Source organism: Peromyscus eremicus, chromosome 2 (genome assembly GCF_949786415.1).
Source record: "Peromyscus eremicus chromosome 2, PerEre_H2_v1, whole genome shotgun sequence".
Classification (NCBI taxonomy): Eukaryota; Metazoa; Chordata; class Mammalia; order Rodentia; family Cricetidae; genus Peromyscus; species Peromyscus eremicus.
In genome coordinates this window covers 81,154,208-81,181,236 of record NC_081417.1, presented here as the reverse complement: position 1 = coordinate 81,181,236, position 27,029 = coordinate 81,154,208, and the positions used below count along the sequence as shown (strand labels likewise).

General features: G+C 45.6%; 1 protein-coding gene across 3 annotated transcripts in view; it reads left to right on the top strand.

Annotated features, from left to right (window-relative positions):
- Tnc (tenascin C) overlaps positions 1-12,710 on the top strand; it is a 65,357-nt gene extending 52,647 nt beyond the window's left edge. For all 3 annotated transcript variants that reach the window (XM_059254458.1, XM_059254459.1, XM_059254460.1), the window contains 8 exons: positions 350-493; positions 1,226-1,356; positions 4,167-4,299; positions 4,853-5,004; positions 5,951-6,047; positions 6,876-7,037; positions 9,561-9,724; positions 11,973-12,710. In XM_059254458.1, coding sequence (XP_059110441.1) covers positions 350-493; positions 1,226-1,356; positions 4,167-4,299; positions 4,853-5,004; positions 5,951-6,047; positions 6,876-7,037; positions 9,561-9,724; positions 11,973-12,083 — 1,094 coding nt within the window. In that variant the 3' untranslated portion in view covers positions 12,084-12,710. The remainder of the gene's footprint in view (positions 1-349; positions 494-1,225; positions 1,357-4,166; positions 4,300-4,852; positions 5,005-5,950; positions 6,048-6,875; positions 7,038-9,560; positions 9,725-11,972) is intronic.
- Positions 12,711-27,029: the final 14,319 nt, after the last annotated feature.

Genomic DNA, 27,029 nt, shown 5'->3' with positions numbered 1-27,029 from the left:
TAGAAGTGGAACAGGCTAAATTTGAGTTTGAGTAGCCGAGCCCCAGACATGCTCCCTGCATCTCTCCTATAGCTTATTCCCATGACTCAAGCAAACACTTTTTCAGCCAGTCATACCACACTGCATGGGCAAACATTTCCTCGCCTTTCCATCTGTTGACTGAAAAAGTCCAGTCTCTGTATGATCCATCTTTTGTCATGTGAGTGCTCAAGAGAGAGAAAGGAATGTGAGTCGTCTCAGAACTCAAACCTATTGTGCTGTGGGGTCACTGAAAGGTTCTGTCTTAGAGATGGTGTAGATACTGTTTGCCAAGAGGAAAAACTGCCACATATGTGTGTTTCACACTTAGTGCCAGAAGTTACACGCACCGTGTCTGGGAACACAGTGGAGTATGAACTACATGATCTGGAGCCTGCCACAGAGTACACACTGAGGATCTTTGCAGAGAAAGGCCACCAGAAGAGCTCTGCCATCACTACCAAGTTCACCACAGGTACAAAGGCAACCAGAGTGGAGGTCCTCCTTTCTGAATTGCCCACCCACAGCCTGCATCTTAAACCACATCCCTCCCCTGCTCTTCCTCCTTAAGTCAGGCCCTTGCAATGTAATGACATCAGTATGAGTTAAATTCACCAGCGCCCACTCAATCAAGACCCAAAGAAGCACACTATTTCCTCTTGAACTGAAATGACCCCATGAATGAGGAAAGGATATTTAAAGGAAGGTTTTTTAAATGGAAAAACACTCTCTACTGGCCCTAAACCCAGCATTTAATGATCCATGCGCCAGGCAGGAAAAGAGTTTTTAAGAAGTTTTCAGGCTAGTTTTCTTAGATGTTCATTGGGATTTATGTATTGAGATCATTATATAAAATTTGGGGAAGTAATGGATTGTCCCTTCTGTTGGGGTGAGAGCCAATATTAGTATTCCTCAGTCCTCTCAGTTAGAAACAAGGAGTCAGTAATGATCTTCACAGCTCTATCTTTCTCCCTCAAATCCAACCAAAACCAACCAGGAACATATTGTGTTTTTGAGCACTTGGGGTGATAGGACTCATATAAACTCCAACTTTGGAGACTGTGGGTTCAACTTCCTCATCTACAGTCAAGGAGGACTCTTCTCGCGCAAGGTCATGTTCAAAGTTAGGAAAGGGATTTGAGCCCAGTTTCCTTCTGACCTCTCCTCTACATCTGCTGACTCACTTGCTACACACTGTCTTCTCCAGACCTCGATTCCCCAAGAGACTTGGCTGCTACTGAGGTTCAGTCGGAAACTGCCCTCCTCACCTGGAGACCTCCCCGGGCATCAGTCACTGGTTACCTCCTGGTCTATGAATCTCTGGACGGTGCAGTCAAGGTATCTGTAAATCACACATTGCTGTGCAAAACATCTGCATACTTGTCAAAGTAGGAAAGAACTACCTGGTGCTATTTCTCCAGTCCAATGCAACTAGGGATCTAGAATAAACTAGTAGAGACTGGATATGGTACCGGACCTTGTGAGTCATGCTCTCTCTCTCCTCTCTCACTTTAACCATACCCAAGTTATCTGAGAGGCAGCCAAGATCAACAGCAGTGTTTTATAAGACTTAATATTCTAGGAGTTGGGCTCAAGGTCATTTAATGTCTCATGGGGAAAACACCAACGGCATCTTTTGTATCTTTGCCATGTACAGTGTCACCACCTGACCTTCTATGATGCATCCCACCGCACCCTTGCGATGTCACTTGTTAATACCAGCCACATCTATTGTTAATATTACCTATGTTCTCTCCCCCGTGAACTTTTCTGTATTTCTAAGCTAGCTTACTTACTCTGTTCATACTTAGCTTTGCCCAGTTTCTCATTTATGTTCTGTGTATCAGCTTCACTTTAGCTGAGAAATAGACATTTCTGCTGTTGTAGTCTACAGCTCATATCATGGTTCTTCCAAATTTCATTACTTTTGTTGCTGCGGTTTCATCTGGTGTGGTTTGGTCTGGTCTCCCTTCTTCATGCTAGAAACTTCTTCCCAGTGTCTATTGGTCCTTGTTTATCCTTTCATACTTAAGCCAAGAAGGAAAAAGCTGATTAGACAGTTGAGCTGCACATAAGGATTTGTCAATGTTGAGGTTCAAGATAGAGATCAGCTGTGTCCCTGGCAATTTGTGGGGTCACCCCATAGAGCTTGAGTTCTTACTGTGCACAAGTTTCACTTGATCTTGGACTTCCAGTGTGGTATCTTGACCTCCTCACCAGCTCTTCCTGGTAGATGTGAGTCTAGAGCCTCCACTCTAACACAGATGCTCTAGAGAGTGATCCTCACCCTTGCATCTGTCCTGGGAGGGGACTGGGAGAACGGGAAATCTAACGATTTCTCATGCAAAGCTTTAACTTACTAAACTTTTGTTGAGTCGCATCCCACACAGCCTGCAAAGGCAGCTGTGCTGTTATACACATGCATCAGGAACTTGCTGGATGCTTCAGTGTATGTCAGCCAGCCTCTGGTGGTTCTGCCCTCCAGTTAGTCCCTAACTCTCTCTGCTCTGGCCCTGCAGGAACTGTCTGTTCTACTACCTACCTTCTGCCCTGCAAGGTTCATAGGATCTCCTTGTTTCTATCTCTCCCCCCTCTCCCTCACTTATGCAGTTTCATCCCTTATACTTGACTCACATTTTAGCAGGTATGAAGAACAAGTAGAGGCATATTGATATTCTCAATCTTCCATGTTTAACCAGAAATAAACACATTTCTAGTTACCTCGCAGCCTTTCTGGTGTTGGTATACAATGAACAATTTCACGGTATGAACTGAAGCTGGCTCCTTATCTTCGTGTTGTCCCTGTTCATACCTTTAAGATAAGTACAATGCACTCCCAGTCCTGAGGTCTTCTCCAGGTCTGGGGTTCTAGGATCATACTTCCCTGAATCATGAGTCTCATTTCAGGCTATCCTAGTCACTTAGAAGACTGAACACAGAAGCATAGAACAGAGTGCAACTCTATCCTCAGGCAGTTAAATGAGCCTGGCTTTGTACCTGAAAGTTGATCCCTCCCCAAGGACCAGATCTGAGATCCACACAAAGGTCACTGGGTCACTAGGATTCAGTGAACACCTATGAATCATGGATAAGGTGTTAGGAGACCCAAAGAATGTAACAGCATCCTCTACCACCAACAAATTATGAATTGGGAACAAGTGTCTCAGCTTCTGTGAAATTCAATTCCCATATCATAAAAACATGAATAGCATACTCCCCTAGTTCCTAGGAAGTGAGAGAACCTTCCAGGACTTCCACAGTGAACTATTAGTGACTAAACACAACTAGCTATGCCAATGGATTGTAGAGAGGAGTTGCGTTTGGCTGCCAGGATGGAGGTTGGATTCCAGTCTCAGCCACCAAGGTCATCTGCTAATAAGAATTGGAACCTAGTGAGGATCATACAAAGTGGATCTTCTACAAACTGAGCTCAGTCACCAAACTGGACAGCAACCCAGGGACCAGCCACAAGTGTAGCGTGGGTCACACATCTCTCCTTCTTGGGTCAGTTCAAGCCTACATCCTGTCCCACCTACTGGGCTATCACCATTATCTTCTGACTCAAGAGCTCCTAAGAGTGACTCCTAGCTTCCTAGATATACATCTGCCTCCCCACCCTGTGATAATTCAGCTAGCCTGGGCTAAGGTAAAGCTGTGATAAAGAGTGAATCCACTTTAGGAATTGCTGACCTAAATGGTCTCAATGTCTCTTGCCCCTTGTGCAGTTCACCTTACCATCAGCTTAAGCTTCTTAAGCATCAACAGTTTAAGCCTATGCAAAAACCTTTGACACTCCCTGCCCTCATTCCTTGTAAGGATAAACTCCAAACTGCATAGCATCCCATTAAAGGTGTTTTGTAATCCTTCTTTGCCCATTTTCATTACCCCCTGCCCCCGCATCTTAAACTAAGTGAGGCTGAAGCAAAGTATAGCTGCTATGCTATTTTAACTTTCTCTACCTTTCTGGCCCCAGAACCTTTACTCATGCAGCATTCCTCCTATCTCTGTCATTCCACATGGAATCTGGCATGTAGTAGGTACTGAGTGGATTTTTGTTGAGTGAATAGATGATTGCATGGGTCAGTGAAAGAGGACATCCCTACCATGAGACTATCTGGCACCAAAATGATCTTTTCTCCTGCCCACAGGAAGTCATTGTGGGACCGGATACCACCTCCTACAGCCTGGCAGACCTGAGTCCATCCACCCACTACACAGTGAGGATCCAAGCACTGAATGGATCCCTAAGGAGCAGGCTGATCCAAACCATCTTTACCACAAGTAAGGGGTCCATGGAGGAACAAGACCGACCCTGTGGCAGTGAATCAACCTTCCACTTCCTCTTCAACTTCTTTGCTCCATTTTTCAAACAAAGATCTCTAAAATGTATCAATTCCCTACTAGTGTTTGTAAGCCGGAAGAACGTGTATGTATGCAAAAGGTTACAGATATCCTGCTGGAAGGCAAGGGGGAAGCTAACTTGATACAGTTCTTATCTCTGTTACCTGCTGGATATAGCTTAGAAGTCATCTACACTCCATGAGCCTTAGTGTTTTCATCTCTATGATGTGATCAAAAACTATCCCTTCTTCACAAGTACTTCATTTGGGAAGATGAGGTGTTATATTTGAATTCCTAGCCCAGTTTATGGCTCTTGTACTGTTGAGTTTAATATACACTCCCTCTCCTTCAGCGTGAAGGAGCACAGGCTTAGAGAAGCAAGAGCTGTTTGCCTATAGGAACCTGAACACTGCACAGCTGAGCTGCAGTCTGTTCTGACAGTACCCTCCCCCTCCCTCTGCTCCCAGAGTTACTCTTTCTCTTCATCCTGCAGTTGGACTCCTGTACCCATTCCCCAGGGACTGCTCTCAAGCAATGTTGAATGGCGACACCACCTCTGGCCTCTACACCATCTACATAAATGGTGACAAGAGCCAAGCACTGGAAGTCTACTGTGATATGACCTCTGATGGAGGTGGATGGATTGTAAGTACCACAGTAGATTCCAGAGCTTTTAGACAGGGGCTTGGGTGGGGGGAAATGGAGAATATCCTTTTCACTGTGCACTCTGACATATACATACATAAGATATTGCAAGATAGTCCCTGTCACATAGAAGCCCCCCCCCCCATAACTGTCTATTTAAATAAAAAGCAAAGGCTGGAGATACAGTTGAGATAGTAGATTGCTTGCCTGGAATGTACAAAGTTCTGAGCACTGCACAAAGCCAAGCATGGTAGGTAAATGTTTCCTTGTACTCAGGAGGTAGAGACAGAAGGATCAGGAGTTTCAGGTCATCCTGAAATGTCGGTTTGAAGCCATTGAGACCCTGACAGAATAAAAGAGAGAGAAGTGGGGTAGGATGGTGGAAGAATGAAGAGAGGAGGAAAGAACTGGGGGTTAAACAGAGTAGCATAGGAAATCATTGTTTTCTAATTTATCTATTCTGTCCATTCTCAAACAATTTTGATGAGAGACAATGACAATCAAACCTACTACTTACATTCACCAGCACTAGCTGAGTAGTTACTCTCTATCAGGCATGTGTTAAGAATTTCAGGGTTTATTTCAATCCCATGACCATATTGGCTGTATAGGATATATTCTTCTATTAATAAACCTTGTTTGTAGGTCATTTCCCCCAACCTCTCCTGCATTGTCAACATCAGTGTGATGTATCATGAAGACTAATGAGAGGCAATGATGTATCACTGTTACCAGAACTGAGTAGTACTTTCAGTCCCTAGTTTTCAGAACACTGAAACTCAGGGCAGGTGGGGGACAGCATGATGTGTCCAAAGTCACAAGGCAAACAAGCAGTGAACAGAGCTGGAGATGGGTGCTCTTCCCACAGTCTGGTGTTTCTCCTTCCAGAAAGACATCTTCTCTTCCCTTCCATCATTTAAGTGTGCCCACATGCATTATGTTGTAGGTTTTCCTGAGACGCAAAAATGGACGTGAGGACTTCTATCGAAACTGGAAGGCCTATGCCGCTGGGTTTGGGGACCGCAGAGAAGAATTCTGGCTTGGTAATGCAGCCCTGAAAGTTTGTGTCAGACATGCCTATTTCTGTCTTCCTGGTTACTTGTCCTACTGTAGTGACCAATGGGGAAAGGAAAGGATTAGAAGGAAAAAACGTTTTTGTGGGAGACACAGAGTGTTGGGATAATTAGCTACTCTAGGTCATAAAAATAAAAGTGTTATCAAGCCAGGCCCTGTGGATCAACCTAGCATTAAGTCAGACACTAAACTAGTTATGAAACCAACTTCACTGTTGCCATGGCCAGCTTCCCTCTTGAGCTCCAGACACTGAGATGAGTCTCATGGTCATAATCTCTTACCCAGAACATCCCTGCAAAGAGGAGAATTCCCATCTTGCTAATGAGGAAACAGATCCTTAAGGAGGTTGTATGGTTTATCTATGATAATCTCTCCAATGTCACAAATACACTGTAATTCAAACTATCCAAGCCCATAGTGCCATCATCCATCATGGACACTTTCCAGCAAGCTACCTGCATAGAACATTGTTCTCTGCACCATTGTCTGCCTGAGCCTGAGACTTCCCAACCCAGTGTTACCCATTGCTTCACATTAAACAGGAATCTTAAAGTGTATAAGTCAGGTCCCTAGGCTTATCATCTTTGATCTTCCCAATACAATAGGATGTTGACAAGAAAATGTGTTGAATATTTTCTTTTGAGGATCAGAAACATGACATTTGTTTTGCCTGGCATCATATCAGCAAACAGAGAAGGTTTCAAGCCCAAGTCTGTGTGACATGTCCCACTGTTGAATGTTTCCCTGCTGCCTTGGTTACCCGTGCTTCCTTATCAACCCTTGTTTGCTATCCACAGGACTGGATAATCTGAGCAAAATCACAGCCCAAGGGGAGTATGAGCTCCGGGTGGACCTACAGGACCATGGGGAGTCGGCCTTTGCTGTGTATGACAGGTTCAGTGTGGGAGATGCCAAGAGTCGCTACAAGCTGAAGGTAGAAGGATACAGCGGAACAGCAGGTATGGGGTAGCCACACTGAAGTCCTGGGATTCTCTCATGAAGGAATGAAGTCCTGTGGATTCCTTCAGTCACCATTCCTTCATGTCTTCCCTTCCTCACCCATCCACTTAACTTGAATTGACAGATGTTTGAATGTCTTCTGGATGCTAATCCAGAAAAGCTATCATTAAAAGGGTCAGGGCCAACATCTTTAGCATCCATCTCTGAGATGTAAAGTAGGTCAGGAATCATGTCAACTATGGTTGAGTTATAATGACTCATCTTTTAAAAAAATGTGTTTCTGCCTGGCAGTGGTGGTGCACCCCTTTAATCCCAGCACTCGGGAGGCAGAGGCAGGTGGGTCTCCGTGAGTTTGAGGCCAGCCTGGGCTACAGAGTGAGTTCCAGGAAAGGCGCCAAAGCTACACAGAAAAACCCTGTCTCAAAAAAACAAAACAAAACAAAAAATATGTTTCTTGTCCCTTTGTAGTTAATAGTTATAGAGTGATAGGGAAATGGTCTTTCAAAGGCCTCCATCTTCACCAGAGCCTCCTCAGGATTCTCTGTGATAGCCATGTGATGTCTCTGAGGATCTGCTAATGTGCAAGTTCTGATGTAACCAGATGTTCAGGGGGAGTCATTGAGATACTGTGTTTCTGGGAAGTTTCCCTGGTGATGCCTAGACTGTTTCTGACATGGCTAGACTCTTGACTGTCAAATGACCTTTCCTTCTTCACTTAGATCATAACACTACTTTTGAAAATGGCTTTGACTTGAAGTGGCCTTTGTGTAGGTTTCTGGTTCCACATTAGAGCAGTGACAAATAAGGAAGCCATTCTTAGCAAGGCTATGAGGTGGCACCTACCCTCCTTTGCAGGCATTTTCAACTGGGCTGCCCCCAACTCCCATTGAATCCTCACAAACGTCTTTTAGGAAAATGATATAAAGATGAGGAAAGTGGCTTGGGAAAACTCAAGGATTTGCCCAAGATGCAACAACTCACAAAGGAGTATGTGTGTGTGTGTGTGTGTGTGTGTGTGTGTGTGTGTGTGTGTGCGCACATGCACACACATGCATGCCTGTGGTGAGCAGTGGTAACAAGCAGGGGCCGGGTCAAGGATACAGACCACCTCATGTAAGCCATGGCCTCTCTGGGTGGTTTTATTTTATGCTTATGAAAACAGGAGACAGATTTGCAACCCCTCTGAGAGCCCTTCTAGAAAGGGAAAAGTCTTCACCCTTGACTAATGGGTGTCAAAGCCAGGCTGTGGTGGAAAAGGGCACAAAGCTCCTTTGAGAGGCAATTTGGTAGGAAGGAAGAGAAATAGACAGGGGTGGAAATTATTTTAGTGCTTACATGCCTCAAGAAAATCTGACGCTTTCTCACCTGACAATAAATACCCCTTTGGTTGAGATCGATTCAGGAAGGAAGGATCTTGTTACATGGCAAGAAAATCCACCAACCAACAAGAATGTGGCCTGTGTCCACTCTTTACCTCTCTGATGAAGGAGAACACTGCCTTTCCCTTCACTCAGGGCATCCTCTTCCTACATGCTTTGGTGGTAGTGCCTCACAGGAATAGTCATCAATATCTACTTGCTCTCTGTATGCTGTGGGTGACATCTTCAGATAAAAAGACTCCTGGGGTCCTTTGACAGCTTGCTGCAAGATCTCAGCATCAAATACCTGGATGTCTTAGAATGTCTGCACAGAGCTGAACGGCTTAGGAGTAAGGAGGACCCAGACAAAATTCCCAAGCAGCACTATATGAAAATGAGGTTCTTGTGTGACAATCAGATAACACCAGCCTGGTAAACACTTTTATAAAATGATTATGTAATACCCAGACTATCTGACAATATTTAGAGACTGAAGGTCTTAATTACGACTGTATCCAGATATGTTTGTATATGAGGGACAAGCCTACTGTTACTATTTTTGTTTTGTTTATTGGCACAGGGTCTCACTACGTAGCCCATGCTGGCCTCAAACATGTGTGCTTCCTGCCTTAACCCACCCCATTTTCATGCTGGGATTACAGATGTTCACCACCATGCCTGACTCACGCATCATTATTAAATGAAAATTTCTCACCTTGTTTTCCTCGGTCTTTATGCAAAGAAAATGTAGACAAGTCATAAACAACAGCCCTGGCTGTTTGCATGCCAGTCTCCCTGTCCAGAAAAATTATCACATCCAGCGTTCAAACAGCACTGTGAGGCAGACAGAATCCATGGGATGGCTGTATTTTATAAATGAGTAAACTGAGGCTTAGAAGGACACTTGCCTTGAACTTGAATGGAACCTTCCAGAGCCACCTACAGCCTTCTTTCTTACAATAGGACAGTGCTTTTTGCCAGAGATAAGTGTTGAGGGTGACACCCACGTCCCATGCTTCAATCCTCATTCTGGATCTGAGGTTCAGTGCCAGCATACCCATGGGTCTTTCAGTAGTCACCTTTGGTTCCCCCCTTCACAACTTTGGGTGATAGTTCAGCTGTGATTTGGGGGGTGTCTTTATTCTCTCTTCTGCTCTCAATCAGGTGACTCCATGAACTACCACAATGGCAGATCCTTCTCCACCTATGACAAGGACACAGACTCGGCCATCACCAACTGCGCTCTGTCCTACAAAGGAGCTTTCTGGTATAAGAACTGTCATCGTGTCAACCTGATGGGCAGATATGGGGACAATAACCACAGTCAGGTGAGTAGTCTGTGACAGCTCACAGCTGACAAGGCTGGGGTGAGGGAAGGACACTTCAATTAGAAAACGTGTTATCTTTCAACACAGTGAGAAATCTCAATGGCACGGCAGATCAGCTAAGATAAAACAGCACATATTAACTCCTGAAGAGCCCAAGGGGAGCTGACCACTGTCCGAATAGGTCACAAATTTAGAATTTCCCCTCAAATAAAATTACTGTTGGAACTCTATAAAGCTGATGACAGTGAACGCTATTCCAGGGAAGCAGGGGTGATGTAGACCCTAGCAGAGCTTAGGCCCACAAGCATCTTCATAGTCCCAAGAAAGATCTTGGATGAAGGCATGAACTTCAAATCCCCTTTGTTTTACAAAGGTGCCAACACCCTGTGAGAGGTGAGTCTCCTGATTTGGGAAGCATACCTAAACCTCTGTATGCCTAAGCACCCAGGTTTTTCCCTGAACCCCGTATAACTCTGGTGCAACTCCCACCATCACAAACTTTTAAGCTATTTAGAAACAAGTGAAGGAACCAAACTCAGAAAAGCATGGTCTCTAGGTCACATTATGCTTAACCCTAACCAGGTCTGTCCATCAAGATCCCAGTGGCTTTATAAAAATACGATAGCCCAGGTTACATGTTACCATCCCAAGCTTTTAGATTTGCTGTCAGGTAGGGTGTGGCATAGCAGCCTCCAGAGTGCTTGTGTTTTTGTTGCTCTTGATTGGGGAGTAGGGTGTTTTGGGATAAGCTCCACAGGTAATTCTTGACATGCAGCAGGTACTAGGGGCTGCTAGTTTTTATTAATCATTTTTTCAATATGTTTATGACTTAGTCAACTAGATACTAGAGAACGATACCCATGAGCTTAAACATAGATCCTACCTTGATATAACATCAAACACTTCTCAAGCTCTCCAATCTTCTGTATCTCCTGCACTCATAATCTTCACCCTATGAGAGAATCAGGGAGTGGTTTTTCGTTTCTGTTACAGAAGAAGCAAGAATAGAAGAACACCTCTTTACATCAATCTTTGGTTCTATCTATCTCATTGCCTTGTCCCCTAACACCAGTATGACACAGATTACTCTGTAACAAAACACAAAACTTCAGGTCAAACAAGACCATGTCATTTAGTCTCCTTCCATCTAATTTTCAAAGCAAAGAAGGCATGCAAGGTCACAAAGAGCCCACATGAGCTCAGAGCTATGTCTCGCTCTGCTCAGACTGCCACGTGGCCTCTGTGAGGTCTCTTTCCCTCTCCAGCTTCAGATTCCTCCTCTATACAAGGATTCTTGGCTTCTAGCCAGCCTTGAACTTTTATGAGAAGAAAGAGAAGGTCAGCAGGTGGAACAAGCAGTCAGATTACAGGACCTTACTATAACTGAATGGTTGCAAGTACATTTATGCATGAAATGAACCAGTCATTCTCAGATCCCACCCACTTCGGACTCAGAGACAGATGGCCTCCTACCACCAAATGTCAAAAGTTAGAATCAAACTAAAAAAAAACTCATAATTTCTCTCATCTCACTAGTAATTACTTTGTCTGTGGACACGTTCCTTGTAGCTCTACTCCATTTGCATGGGAGAAAGGTCAGTGGCAAGGGGTGGTGGCTTCCAGAAATACAGCCTGAAGCTGTGGTGATTTAGCCTGGAACAGCCCCTACATGTTCTTGAGGGCAGACCCAACTGTCTCTAGACCCCATTAAGGAGCCATATGTGGAATCAGAAGCCTGGGTACAAATATTGTCTTATAGAAAAATCTTTGGCAACATCTCAAAGATATATGTGTTTCCTTGAGGTGAGGTACATAAAACTTATTCTATAAAGTCCCAGCACTGTGACAGCATGTCTACAAACTCATTTAACCTTCAAGGATCTTCTTGCAAGGTTGATAGTACTGTATCTCAAGAAAGACAAATTACATGTAGTAAAACTGAGGCCCGCAGGCCTTGATCACTTGTTGAAGGCCCTTTGTCTCTCATACAAGTGCATACTCATGTGTGTGAATGTCAACTCTGAATGACTCTAACTATGGGTAGAGAGTTAGTTTAGATTCGGCCCGCCCTTTTGAAAGTTTTCACAGCACAGACCAGCAAAGATAAGAGTCAAGAGGCGGCTGCCTGTGAAATACAAAGCAATTATAAGCTGAAATAAAACTCTTTTTGTTTGGATAACTAAATGGTGATGATCCACAAATCTGTTTCCAAATGCAAACCACCCCTGTGGTCTCTGGTTTTTTGCAGGGTGTTAACTGGTTCCATTGGAAGGGCCACGAGTACTCCATCCAGTTTGCTGAGATGAAGCTGAGACCCAGCAGCTTCCGAAATCTCGAAGGCAGGCGGAAGCGAGCATAACTTCCAGGAACAACTGGGTGAGAGAGGAATGAGGCCCAGAGAAAGGAAAGGACTTTACCAAAGCATCAACACAATCAGTCCAACAGTCAAGCTACCGCTGGGCATTTGGTGGGTGTCCAATCGGACGACAGATCACTGAGGCACTGGCATAGGCCCTCTGCAGTTACTTCCTTTGCACCAAAGACAACAGTCTGCAACCAGTTTCTGCTTTGCTGTTTGATTGAGCAAAGTCTTCCAGTGACAGCAACACAGTGATTTTTTTTTTTTACTTCTCTTGGGTGGTTCTGGGAATGGGAGAGGGGTAGGCTGGCTATACAGTGGATGTAGTCATTTTTAGAACCAGCCACATTTTACACAAAGCTGTATAATTAATTGTTATTGAATGGGGTAGCACAGATTAAAAACGTGGTCATTGGACGTTACCCCTTACCCCCTGTTGTTTGTACATTTCATACAACTGAAGCCAGGAAAGTACTGTCTAAACTTCAAGGATATTAATATTATTAATATAATAATGGTGACGGTAATGATGAAAACTGAGGACTTTTTAAGAGATGTTCCCTTCCCAAATGCATCTGGACAGTACCTGATTGTATTTTTTTTTAATAAAAGCACAAGTACTTTCGAGTTTCGTCTGCCCTTTTGATTTTCGTTGTCAAGTCTGAATTGCACCAAAAGCAGCGTATCAGAACAAAGAGAGGAATGTTGGAAAGGGGACGGAAGGGAGGCCAGTGCTCAGTTGCCAAGGATGAGGACAGGGGAGACAAGGGGTAGAGAGGGGAGTAAACAAAACTGTAACAAGGCTGAAAGAATTTACACGCTAGGCTCGAGCTTCATGCTTGGCATTTTAACGATTTGTATTTTTTTTCTTTAGTTATGATTTGTGCTTTAAAGACACTGTGATGCCTATTTTCCAGTGCAGCCTAGAAATTCTATGGTAAGGAAAGGATTGATAACACAGGCACACTTCCCAAACTCTAATTCCTAAGTCCCCTAACTTCTCTGAGCCTCAATTTCTTATTCTGCGAATGAAATGCCCACTTCATATTTCGTAGTGTTTCCATGAAGAATAAACAGTGCGGCCATGGGAGAACTCTAACATGGTGTTTGGCATGTACTAAGGCGATAAGTGTGGGCTATCTCTACTGTGAGTTTCTATGGGATGACTCATAGGCTTGGCTGTGGCTGCTTACCCAATTAGCAACTAGAACTCTGTGTAAACCGGTGCCTTTGACCCTGGTGTGTCCGCTCCCTCCCCGGCCCCGATGAAAGACTCTCCTTCTTGTTTCTTGGTGTGCCACAGGGACAGAGTTCTAGTCGAAAATTAAAAGAGTAAGTGAAATTCAACTGTCCGGTGTTTTGGGCACTCTTGAGTTCTTAAATCTAGAAAAGATGCCTGGACTGTCTCCTTCTCCCTCTACCTAAGAGGAAGGACCTAAGAGGAAGGGAGCTCCAAACTCAGCCCAGACACTTAGTAGTGCCATGTACTCCCCACCCAGAATTCCCCACCCTGCACTCCCCACCCAGCCCAGCAGGCCTGTGCCTGCTCAGCAAGGCAGTGAGTCAGGATCACGGGCAGCAACATTTCCCTTCTAACCAGGCGCAGGGCAATTCCTAGCTCATCATCTTAGAGATTCTCAGCAAATTGACTTATTTAATGAAAGTATTTGGGCTGCTGGGCCTCGTTCAAATGGAATGTGGTGGTTCAGAAGCCAGGATGAAAGGAATTCATGGCTCCAGCCAGATCTTCTGCTGCTGAGTTTATCTTGCTTTAATAAATGCTGTCATGTTATATACACAATTTACTGTTCCAGATCATAAGACCCATCACCTGCGACCCAGCCATAGCAACATTCTCCTGGCTTCACAAATCCAAATAAACGGCTCCCTGTAACAACCAGGCCTTAAGTGGGAGGCTTAACTCTCCGCTGGCCACTGACTTGGAAGAGTCTAAGCCCAAATCCCATCTGTCTTTAGGACTGTGGGTAGACCTAGCTAGTAAGATGCCTCCTAGAACCCACACAAGAATCAAATCCTCATTAGTACAGGGACCACATCAAAGAAGGGTCCTTAGTTACAGCCTTGTGGAGAGCTTGGGTATCCTTAAAGGGAGGCTAGCTAAGAGAGGCTTCTGAGACCACATTGTTCAAAGCCCAACACACACTTCAGTCTCTGACCCTGTGGCTTTTTCAGGCGACTGCCTCCATCTGGAAAAGTCTCTTAAAACTACACTCCGCACTCAAGGTCATGTCCCACTGATATGAAGCAGACATAGTCACCACGGAAATTAATATCCAGGGTCCGTTGTCCCTAAGATCTTCACCTCATCCACTCTCTTCTTTCTCCCCATTCCATGCCACACTAAAAACTCCAAGGTTGTTAGCGTAAGCTATACCAAAGCCTCCCAGCTTCTGGTAGAGCATGGTAAATGGGAGATAACAGCATTATGTTGAAGGGAAGTAGAGGGTGGGGGCAAGTCAGGGAACTTAGCTTTCCACTCCATCTCTGTGTTATCACTGTAGGCTGACACAGCCTCTCCTAAAGTTCAACAACGGCCAGTTGCCTGTCTACACAATTCTCTTCCCCACTGAGGTTCAGATAGCTGACCTCCTGAATTTACCCCTTCTGACCTCAAATGCTGCTGCTGCACAGTTGCAGACTTGGGGGGCTTCGCTGGCCCTGCGGCTCTGCTCTACTGCCAGGCACCTTTGGAAGACTCCCTTGCTCAGACTTCTCAGGGACCCTGACAGGTGGCTCACTCTTGGGGCTGCCTGGGTGCTTGGTGCCACTGCTAATCCCATGATTCTCCTATAGATTCTCAATTTTCTCTCTTCTCTCTTTCTGTAGTGGCCATTTGTCATTTAACGGATTCCCTGTGTCCAAATTCCTGTCTATATTTAGAAGACTTTTCGGTGGATAAGGACCCTATCATCCATCACAAAGGCCACGGGGAAAACACTTCTTTGTCCTCCTGGTTGGCAATTAGATGCTCACAGAGGAACTTTCATTATTGACCAAGAATGTATTAATAAAACAAAGGGTCCCTGGGATTTACTTCCCCATAGTATTTAGCAACAAGGTCCCCTAAGTGGTGTCTGTGACCACCATCCACCGCAGGATATTCTACTGGAAGGGCCACAAACGCCCAGTCCAGTTTGCTGAGTTGAGGCTGTGAACCCAACAGCTCCTCCTCACATGTGGAAGGTATATGGTGATATTTTATTTGTATTAAAATGTGATTTGCATGTTAATAAATAAAGTTGCCCTGGAGTCAGAGCTGTTAGCAAGCCATAGGAAAGCCGGGCGGTGGTGGTATATACTTGTAATCCCAGCATTTGGTAAGCAGAGCTAGGTAAGTCTCTGTGTGTTCAGGGATACAGCCAGCATTGGATACACATGCCTTTAATCTCAATACCAACCATAGAAGACCTGGAGGTCTATACAGACAGGCAGTGACAAAGCGGTCATGTGGTTGGGTTTACAACCAATAAGAAGGCAGAACAGAAAGTCTATATAAAGACTTTAACACAGGAAGTAGCTCTCTTTCGGAGAAGTAGGACCACCGCAGGAGGAAGGGTAAGGTTTTAGCTCTTAGCTCTGACCTCTTGGCTTTCTTCTTTGCATTGGTTCTGTGTTTCTTATTTAATAAGATGGTTGGTTACATCTACAAGACACCATCACCATTAGAGGTAGACACTGCCCTTTGTGCTCTGTGCCTTCCGGAGCGGTGCTTTGGAGGACCTGATAGGGAAGACTCTCCTGATGCTGCCTTGATAAACATGACTTGGTTGGCAAAACCTAGAAGAACAGTAAGGCGTAAGGCAATGTGCCTTTGAGGACTGATGACTAGATAATAATAATATTGATAATAATAATAATTTAATCAATTGACAGATTCATACTTTGAACAGACTATTAAGGGATAGTACAACAGTGGACGTGAGATGTAGATGGGAAATTTTGGCCACTGGGCATGCCTTTGAAGGATATATCTTAGCCCCGCCCCCTCCTTATTCCACATTTCTTCTGAGCTTCCATCATGATATTCTTCCTTACCACAGACCCAGAAACAATGGATCCAGCAGGCCGTGGTTGGAATAGTCTTCATAGGCTCATGAGTTTGAACACTTGGCCCCCAGTCAGTGGTACTGTTAAAGAAGGTTGGGGAACCCTAGGAAATGAAATCTCAGTGAAGGAAGCAGTTCACTGGGGGGTGGGACTTAGGATTTCATAGGCCGTCCCTCTTCCTGTTAGCTCTCTGATTAGTGATTGCAGTTGTTATGTAGCCAGATGGCCTTCTCTTGCTGCCAAGCCTTCCCTATCATATGGAATGTGTCCCCTGAAACTAAAAAGAAGAATATAAACCTTTCATTTCTGAAATTGCTTCTTGACAGGCATATTGCTGCAGCAATGAAAAAAAAAAAAAAGAAACTAATACAAATGGAAACCTCTCAAGCAGTGAGGCTCTGGAGCATCCTTCTGCCTTGGAAGTGTTTCTTCTAGGTATTGCTAGAGCGATAAACACACCTAAGGAAGGAACACCAGACCTGAGATCTAAATCCACCAGAGTTCGCCAAGAGAAAGAAGTAGGGGAAGTGGAGAGCAGAGCATGTCTGCAGGCCCAAGGCTGCCCTGCTGCACAGAGATCATCAAAGGCACCACGGCATTACTGAGACAAAATACCCAACAATAGCAACTTAATGAGCTGGGCGGTGGTGGCGTGTGCCTTTAATCCCAGCATTCGGGAGGCAGAGGCAGGCAGATCTCTGTGAGTTCGAGGCCAGCCTGGTCTACAGAGCAAGATCCAGGAAAGGCGCAAAGCTACACAGAGAAACTGTCTCAAAAAAACAAAAATAAAAAAATAAAATAAATAAATTTTAAAAAAAAGCAACTTAAGGAAAGGAAGGGATATCTTGGCCCACAGATTGGGATTATGATTCTCCATGGTGGGTGGGGAGGCAATGGTACTGAGAACAACAGCAGCTATAAGGCAGCAGATCACAGCCTGTCCACAACAAGCAAGCAGAGGGCCATGGATGCTGATGCTCAGCTGGTTTTCTTCTTGTTTCTACTTGATACCATCTGGGATCCCATGGCGGGGGTGGGGGTGGTGGGGGAGTGGTGGTGCGCGCACTTCCAGGGTACTTCTCACTCTTCGGTTGATCCTTTCTGGAAACACCCTCACAGACATACCCAAACCTGTGCCTCATTAATCCCCTGTGAATTTCTTAACCTAATCAAGTCAACAATGGAAATTACTCATCACAGACACCGAACAAATGAGGCTACAGTGGGCAGCAGAGACCCACCACACAACCCTCATGAGTCCAGAATAAGGATCTTTAAAATCTGTTTTTTGTTGAATTCAATGAAGCGCTGCTGGAGGAGGAGTATTATGTTCAAGCCTTTTTCCCTAAAACGGTTTTGTGGTGCAGCTTGGAAGTGGGCTGGAGGTGTGGTGGATGAGGGGGACATGGAGGACAAGTCAGGGGCTCAGGTGAAGGGTCATGAACTCTGAGTGGGCTGTGCAGATGGAGCATGGGACTCTGGGAGGTGCTCACGGGCAGCACTCACAGGTTTGGGACTGCAGAGAGCTTCTCCATGTGCTACGCCTATTCTGAGCTGCTTGCAATAATTACCAGGGATTGATTTTTCAGAACTCAGGTGTTAGTTTCTGTTGGGGCAGCCCCAACAGAAGGAAAGGGCTGTAGGAAGCAGAGCGGAGGCCTCATTCACCTGGGAACAGGGAGGTAATCGGGTGCTGAGGTGCTAGAGCTTTGCTTCTTGGAAATAAGTGAGGTGAGAAACTCTCTCATGGTGACCATGCTTAGCATGCGGCCTAGTAGTGAGGTCAAGGTGAAGCCTGTGCTGGGTGACAGGGGTGAAGTTGGTGAGGAACAGCGTCGAAGGTGTTAGTAGGACCTTGACTCAAAGGCTTAGTGTCCACAGACTGCAGCTGAGCGTTACTGAAGATACTGGGCCCAGGCCTGGCACAGTTAGCCTTGCTCCCTCACAAGTGCAGTTTTTCACTAGAAAGGTGTGTGCCCATCCTCTCGTGTCCTTCCACCTGGGAATGTCACGTGTGCTTGCGGCCAGGGTTTGTGTTGGTGTCTAGTACCAGCGTCCAGCAGAGGGCTCCCTCTCCTGCTCCTCCTGCCGCCCCAAGAAGCCCACAGATGAATTCAATTTCTGTAAGGGAAGCCGAGCGAGTCTCATTTTGGAATCACCTCAGTTCCACCAGGGCTAGAAAGGAAAGCTTAATGATTTCCAGTAAACACATACGGGATCGGGGAGACTTCAAAGTAAGTAGATTGCATATGCGCACACCACGTTTGCAACTACGGGCTGGAAAGATGAGTCTCTGAACAGTGAAATGACTTCCCTAAGTGCCAGAGTTTATGAATGTGTAAAGATCCCTTTGGCCTCCGCACCTTGAGGAGGAGTGCCCATATTGATCTTTATCCCTTTATCCACTCTGCTGTTCTGAACACTCGGAACACCTGCCCTGTGCCTATTCCCTCATTCGCCAAATAGTGTGAGCTGGTGTGATGCTCCTTCTGTAAAGTGATCATCTTACGGAGAGCCAGGCTTGCATCCCAAGCTTTCTTAACGCCAAGTCATCCTGGAATGCAGACCTAATTTTTCTGAATATCTTACAAAATTAGAATTTAGAATATCTATCTTGATGAGATGGGGGAGGAGGAAGATGAGATTGGTAGTATGGACAGTGATAGACTAGAAAAACTGTCCATGCAGGTTTCTAGCACTAAAATTAAAAGCCAAGGTAGGCGTCTCGGGTCAGTACTCAAATTAACCACCAGGTGGCAGCCTCCTCCCATTTTAGGAGGGCACTGACCCCGGGCACTCCTTACAGAGATATTTGATGCCTATTGGGGCTCAAGGAAAGGGGACTAGGCTGGCGATTTGCGGACAACTCTGTTCAAACAATTTTTTCCCCTTCACAATAACTTTCTCCAGAGAAGTCTCCAATACTTCCCAGAAATTTATGAGAAACTTGGCTGACCAGCATTTCTTTCCCAATTCCTCATCTGCTTTTCACCAGCAAATGCATCGGGGTACAGGAACATTGACCAGCAGAAGGTGTTTCCGGCCCAGGGACCATTTTCCATTCTGATTTGACAAGGACCCTGGAAAGAATCACCATCTTCTACAACCAGCTGAGAGACTGACTCCTTCGTACCCAAAGCCCATTTCTGGTTTCCTTTTGTTCGCTAGTCCCTTCTTGTTGGTTATAAAGACAGCTGTGGACATTTCCGTTGTCCTGGCCTGTCTTTGACCTCTTAATGATGACATTTCGAGCACATTGACTTCCAGCACAGAGTGAGACGTGGAGAACTGTGGACCTGACTTGGCCCCATTGCTCTCGCTATGCCTGTGCTATTGACTTTCTCTCCACCTGCTTGGGCGTTGGTCCTTACACATCCTCTTGAGTAGCATGAGCAGCAATCTTGACTCCATAGTCAAGAGCCCTGGGTCCTCAGTACCTGCCTCCTAGAACCAATCTCCATCCCAAAGAACTGTACGGTGTTCTCTTCAAATAGCCATTTGTACTGCTCTGTGGCTCAAATCCTCTGATCTTTGCCTTCTGGTTCAGAGAAAAACCCACAACATAACAGTGGCTTTGGAGACACCTACTTCCCTACCGTATGATGCTCTGGGTATAATGGCCTCCCACTGCACAGTCACTACAAGCTCTTGATCAAGATTGCTCTTCCCTTGGCTCAGGTATGGCTCTTTTGAGCTTTGAGGCATAGTCTAGTGACACTTTCCTCCCCCACCACCCCCTCGTCCCCCACACACATACCATCCACAACACTCCTTTTTTCCACAGCATGTCTTTCCACCTGTTTGCTTATTTGTGTGTTTGCTCTCTGGAAATCAGTCTCTGTCCACATTTCCTTTACCTTGTCTCTAGCACAGAGCTGCCCCGTCATTTCCTAGCATTACTGGTTTGCTGACTGAACACATGAGCAGACCCAGGAGGAGGGCCCAGCAATTCTATTAGCTCCGCTTACTGTCTGCTCCAGTCGAGTGTTGACTGTGTCCCATATCTCCAGCTCATAGTGTACCACTGAAACAAACCAAAGTGATCTTGACGCCACCTGTAATCAGCATGGATTTGAATTCAGATCAGCCTCACCTATGCCATGAACTTAACAAAAGGGAATGGAAGAGTGTGATGTAAAGAAACAGTCACAAAATTGCTCTTTGGGGACTTCTAGAGACAGCCTTTCCCACCAAAAACTAGATTGTACTCCAGAGGACAGATCAGGCAGAAAATCAAAAATCAGGGGAAGGAGTATTATGGACCTCAGTGTTTTCTAAGACAGAGAACATTATACACCCAACCAAGGTAAAGTAACTTCTTCCAGGACTCTCCATCCACGTAGTCCCTCAGGAGCATCCTCCCAATATCAGAACAGGGAAGCAGCATCTCTCAAGGACCAGAGGAAAGAAGGCACATTCACTGAGCTCTCAAACCTTTACCTGATACTAAAGGTCAATAAGAAGATGAGGTGAGGAAGAGGGGAATTTCCCAGGCATAGCAGGAGCAGCATCAACCTGGCTTCTCTTTGTTGTGAGCTCAAGAGATGCTCAAGAGCTCCTTTGGTCAAAGGAGGCCTTTACCACCCCTGGAGACATTCATCTGTGCTCTGTATAGACTTCTGTGCCTCTAGGCTTTCTAAGTAGCTAGCAGAGGAGAATAAGAAGAAGCCCCAGGTGTATGAAAAGAGCCTCAGAATCAGAAAGAGAAAGAGTGGAGACAACTTCACAGAGGCTGATGACCATGCTCCACTGAGCAGTCCTCAGATGAGCAGGAGATCCAGGTATGGACAGATACGTCACCCAAATGCCCAAGTCAGTGGTATTAGGAGTAGGAACTAATTTCCATTCAGTGAAACCGATGAGGCATCAGAGAGACTGAGGGCTCATGAGTGTGTCGTTTGCTGTGGTCTGATCACCACTCTAGCATCACATCACTGTCACGTCTCCCCTTCTCCATTGTCGGGTCTCAATTGTACAGCATTGTATCTCCACTGTAGCACTTCACTCAGGTACCAAATCTTCAATGCTGCATCTCCAGTTGGATGTAGAGGCCATCCCATTTAGAAGTCTTCATTGAAAAAAAAATCAATTTAGAACAACTGCCTGGAAGGTACTTGGAAGAATTCAGAGATCACATCAGGCTTGGTAGAGAAGAGGTTTTCACTTAATTGATAGATGTGGTATTACGTTTGCCATCCTTAGAATGAAGTGTATTTAGACCTTCAGGAGAGTGAGGAGACTAGAAGCTACCTCTTCAGGAAGAGGTTGATGGAACAGTGAACAGAGACATGGTGTCTGTTTTAAAACAAACCCTGTCGTAGAAAGAGCAGACTCATCTGTTGAGTGAGAGAGAGACACAGAATCTAATAGTGAACTCCACAGGAGCAGAAGCTATACTAAGTGAGGAAGGCTTGGAAGGACCAAAATCATCCAAACAGATTCTCATAGCAACAGCATGCCCTTCACTGGCACTGCCAGGGTCTTAGGTGCTGGTGGTGACTCAGAGTGCAGCAGGTGAGCAGGTGGAACCCCCATCCCCAGCTCTACAGTCAACTGCTTGTGAGCCTCTGGCTCAGCTCCCATTACATACAAGGCACTGAATATGCTCCTGCTCCAGGTTTTCAGCCTCTAGCCTTCATCCCAAATGCAATGGACTGACAGGCAGACATGAAAACTAGAGACATCTGGAAATTCAGGTGCTCTTCTCTGGAGAACAGAGGAGGTCAGGTAGAGCCCTTCCTCTGGGGACCATGTCAGCAGGAGCCACACTTACAAAGTGATAAAAAAAAAAAACTGTCACTTCTGGGTTTAATCTATTTTTCCACAAACATGCTTCTTACTGGGGCGAAAAAGTGGACAGCTCCAGCCATGAACAGTTCCTGGAGCATGTCTCTGTCTCCTGGGTCAGAATCACTTGTACAAGAGATTATTCTTGGACAAGTTTCTCTGTTACATGAGCCTTTCCAAACCTTATGTAGGAAGCTACCAGTATCTTAAGACACAGTCAGACTTGTGTCTATAAAGGGGATCTTTACTGTAAAAAGACCTTAACACCTCCTTCCAGCCTCAGGCACCACATAATCCGTTTTCTTCTCCAACTAATCCACTGGGTATCCAGCAAGAGCTTAAGTCACTTGATGCTTGTAACAGATGTTTTCAACACTAAGACTAGAGTGTAGGTAAAAGAAGACCCCTGACCATGGAGTCTCGCCTGCCAGACAGTGCAAGTGTTGAAGTGGGAATTATTTCTTAGAGGTCTTTGTGACAGCTGTCACTGGTAAGAAAATTAGTGCTGTGCTCATCCGTGAATGGATTCACCTGTTAGTTTCAAATCCTCGTTCTGCTACAGAACTAGCCATGTTCATTTGGTCAAGCTACATAACTTCTTTGGGTCTCAAATGTTTTCTTCTATAAATCAGAAATTATAATAACTATCCAATGTGACTGTGATAAATACACCAATAGACATACAATATCCCAGACACTGTCTTCCATAGAGTTGTACTATAGCAAAGGGGAAATCGTATCTCGCCTTTACTCCAAGCAACCATCCTTCATACAGAATAAATGATCAACATCCATTTGACCGGCTGGTCGATGGGTGGAGCTAATGGGAACACTTTCAGTTAATTTAAGTGGAAGCCTAGACAGGTTAGGTCAAGTGCATTGTACCTTGCAGCTGCTTGGCTGAAGAATGTGAGGCCGGCAGAGAAAAACAAATACAGCCTGTAAATACACCTCCGCTAAGCGTGAGAAGCAACCCCAGTCATATTTCACTCCCATCATGACTCCTGATTTGGTATTCTAGTCTCATGAGGCAAAGGCCCAGGTCCTCCAAAGGATCGCATAAGATAGTCACTTCTAACAGCTTGTCAGAATAAAGCTGAGTATAATGAACTATACTCAAGGGAGTCACAAGAGAGATTCCTCCTGCGTCGGGTCCCCTCCTCCCAATTTGCCCCTCCACAAATATATTCCTACAGATGAATATCCGTTCAGTGCTGCCCAAGAAGTCAAATAGATACCAGCCAATGTTTTCTTCGCTAAAAGAAAAGCAAAGACAGAGTCATTGGCTGTGTATTTCCGTCATTGTGGCTCGAGTCCGTAGTGTGGTCTGTTTCTTCTAGTTCCTTCCACCAGTCTCTACTCTCCTTTTCATTCCAATGTAATTCTGTCCTCTGTTCTATATGTAAGACACTAAAAATCTTTCCCTAAGGACAGAAGAATGCTTAAAATACGAAATCGTGCAGAGTCTCATTTTGAAAAGGCTCCTGCGTGTCTCTTGTTTAGATTTGCCATCCTGACACGAAAGATGGGCTAAAGCTAAAACAATGCCTGATTGACAGCACTCACTGTTCAAGCTGCTTTCCATGTCGTAGCGCATCTAACCTTCACCTCCACGCTACCGTCTCCACTATACAGAGCAGGAAACTGAGGCAGGGTAGGCCAGTGTCCCTGAGAAGGCAGTCTGCTTCCTGCAATCAGAACTCAAATGACACAGGATGACTCAGAACCTTATTACAGAAGGAGTGACCGTGGCTGTGAACATGATTAATATACGGCTAATGGTGGAAAGATCATCAGCCTGCACAGCCCAGACGCTGATGACAATGACAGAGAGCCAGTCCTCGTTCCTTCGGCTCCTAGCATCTCCTCCGCCGAGAGGAGGTACAGAGTCTGAATGCATCAGAGATGGAGAGCAAGGGGTTATTTGTTGTTATAAGCCTATTTGGAGAAGGAAAAAAATCCATAAGGCAAAGGAACAGGGGCCTTAATGATTTCTCTGCCTGCAGAGTGGGCATGTCACTCTGTAGCCTTCCCTGCAGAGGCCAGAATTGAGATGAGGATCATGAAGTCACTATAAAGTGGAACCTGCATCCTCGGCCACTGGAATGTGTCACACTGAATTCAGGGATGCTGGCCCTGCTGATGGAGGCATGGCTGTCTACCTGCTGCCCAGAGAGTCAGTGCTGGTAGAAGATGTTTCCAGACTGTCCCGAGCACCAGGGGCAACTTCAGGATGCGTAGCAGTAGCTGCTGATTTCACTTTGAGCAAGGACTCAAAAAGCCCTGTTTCAGGTCCTGGATTCACATTACATTTAGGTTTGGAGGACAGACTGTAACTACATAAATAGGAATCTGCATTAAGGCTCTAAGGAAGTAATCACTTCCCCCAGACTCCAATGGCATCGTGCACATGGCTACGCTAAGGAATAGGACTCAGATACAGAGAAACACTACCAAGCTGCTCTAAAAGCCTCCATGCCATCTCTCCCTCTGCCAGTATAAGCCTGGCTCTGTCTGGTCTCTGATAGATATCCTACACCTGCTTCCCACTGACTCTTTGCTAGTTGGTCTCTGTGCTGTCTATGTTTAGCTCTGTAGAATTCCTTCCCCTCACCTCCTGATATCTTCTATCCCACACATAATAATCATTTGAACCATAGCATGCCATATTACGCCTGCTTCTTAACCTGGAATCTGACCTCTCTCTTTACATAATTACCCAAGCCAAGTCTGCCATCAGTCTGGTTTGAACCTATGCCATGACCTAGACACACTGTGAGCTGGTAGGTTTTAAGCTACTCTGACCCAGATACTAGAAAAAGGGTCATAGGAAAACATTGGCATAGGATAGAGGAATTGTGGTAGCCACCTTCAGATAGGATGTCAAGATAGCTGTCTTTAAAACCGGGACATTTGAGTCTAAACTTGTGTGATTGGAGGCACAGTCCTTGCCGGAGGCCTGGAGTAGGAAACAGCTCACTAACAAGTCAGCATCTGCCGACATGTTTTTGTATTCGTCCCACATCACATGTGAGCATGCTCTTCCTTCAAGCTTGTGTCTACGTCTCTCCATTTCCCTGCCTTGGGGCTTTTCTCAAGAGCCTGGGAACTCGCTGAGCTCTAAGGCAGAGTCATGTTAGAAGTGGAAAATGAATGGGGGCCTCATCCAGTTCAGAGGAGGAGCATCGGAGGAGGGTCCCAGGCTTCCGTCCTGTAGCAAGACAATTTGGAGGCATCATCGACCTGCCCCGGTGGGACAGAGCCCAGGCTACCCCAAACAGGAACTAAATGATTGCACAGACTGTGTCAGCCCTTTTGCCTGCCCTGTCTCACTCTGCCTACTCCCTCACCCCGATCTTGGGACCACCTCCCATGCCCTGGTCTCAGGCTCTGCTCTAACACCTAATGAGCTCAGGAGGAAGCTCATTGTGGTTGGAACATATGAGACTCAAGATCAAATCAGTGAGGCCACTATGGGCTAAACAGTCAACAGCCCCTGGAAAAGCTTTAAACTTCAGACCTCAGTGCCTGGGTGGTCACCACAGAAGAGTCTTCCTAGCAATGGGTAGACAGGGCTTCAGATGGAGTGGTCACAAGGGAAGAGGAGGAAGAAACATGGAATCTGTCAGTACCAGGGCTAGATGGAGTCTAGTCCTCAGATAAGCTGACCAAGGTTCAGGGCAAGAATTGGGACCAGCAGGGATAAGATACTGAGGTGAAGGCTACTCACAGAAACAGGGCCAGCAGGGAAGCCACAGGATGAAGGTCTGACTCAATAGTTATGCAAGAGCCCAGCACTCATCTCTAGCGCTTTGGATATGCTATGAGAATAACCGCAGCTTTCCTGGGTGCTACCTGTTTACAGTCAGCATACTAAGCAGTTTTCACAATGAGCTCATGTAGACCTCAAAACAGCCATATGCGTTATTCTCCCCATTTTATGGATGGAAAAGGTGAGGCCGGGAAGTGTTAGAACCAAGAGTTACTGGATTCCAAGTGCCATCTTCTGACCGTCAACTACCCACCAGGGTCTGAAGGTTGTGGCCCTGACTTAAAGTCAAGGACTGACTGAATCTGTAAGAAGGAAGGCAGTAAAGAAGAGGGCCTAGAAGAGGTAGGAGCTGATTCTCTGTGTTAAGATACAAATAGAACATGGATCTGAGCATCTTCCCAGTAGGGGAGATTCTCTCAGCGGGTGTCTACAGATCAGTCACTTTACAGTTGTCCTTCTGTTCATAGGGACTGTTTCTCAGATGTTTTTTCATCTGTCACCCACTCTTACAAGAGAGGGCTGGATGCTCAGCTTCCAGCCACACAGAATAGAAATTACACTATCCTTAGGTTTGTGGGTACACAGCCAATTACAAAACACAGTCTCATACTCGAATTCACAATCCTGAGTGGGAGCAGAGCCAGCTTTGAGATTCCCATTTCCCAGTGTTGCAAAACTGAGGAGCAGGGATGTTGAGAGCCTGGGCCATGTGGTAGAAATAATGGCCACTGGAACTAGAACCAGAAATACCCATGTCAGTTGGCGTTCTGCTGCCGGCTCATCTTGATCCATCTTGACTTATCTTGGGCTCCCTGCAAATTCTGAAGCGCTGAATTTGCAGAGTGTGTGTTAGAGAGGGAGGGAAGAAAGCCTATCTCTTTGAACAACTGATCAAAGCAGAGATCCAGCCCACCAGCAGTGTGTGACTATGGTGTGAACGAGCAGTAGTTAGAGTCTTGTGTGTAGCACCACCACACTGGGCTCACAGAGTTCTTGGTTACAGCAGCTAGCCTACTCTAACCAGTACTGTCCTTCTACATTCTATCTGCTTTCTCCTCTGACCTGCTTTCACATCTGGCCCAAAAAATTCAGCATCATTTGGAGCTTCAATCTGGCTCTTCCTAAGCTAGACTTCACCACCAGCATGTTCTTTGCTTTCTGTGTGCTTCCAATCTCCAGTCTTGGCCTAATGTGTTCCTTCATTACTCCTAAGATCCAAGGATAACAAAGACATGCACAACTTCATTTTCTTCCTCACTAAAAAGATGTTGACCATGTTAGAAAACCCAGTGTCTTGCAGGAGACCTGGTACTGACATT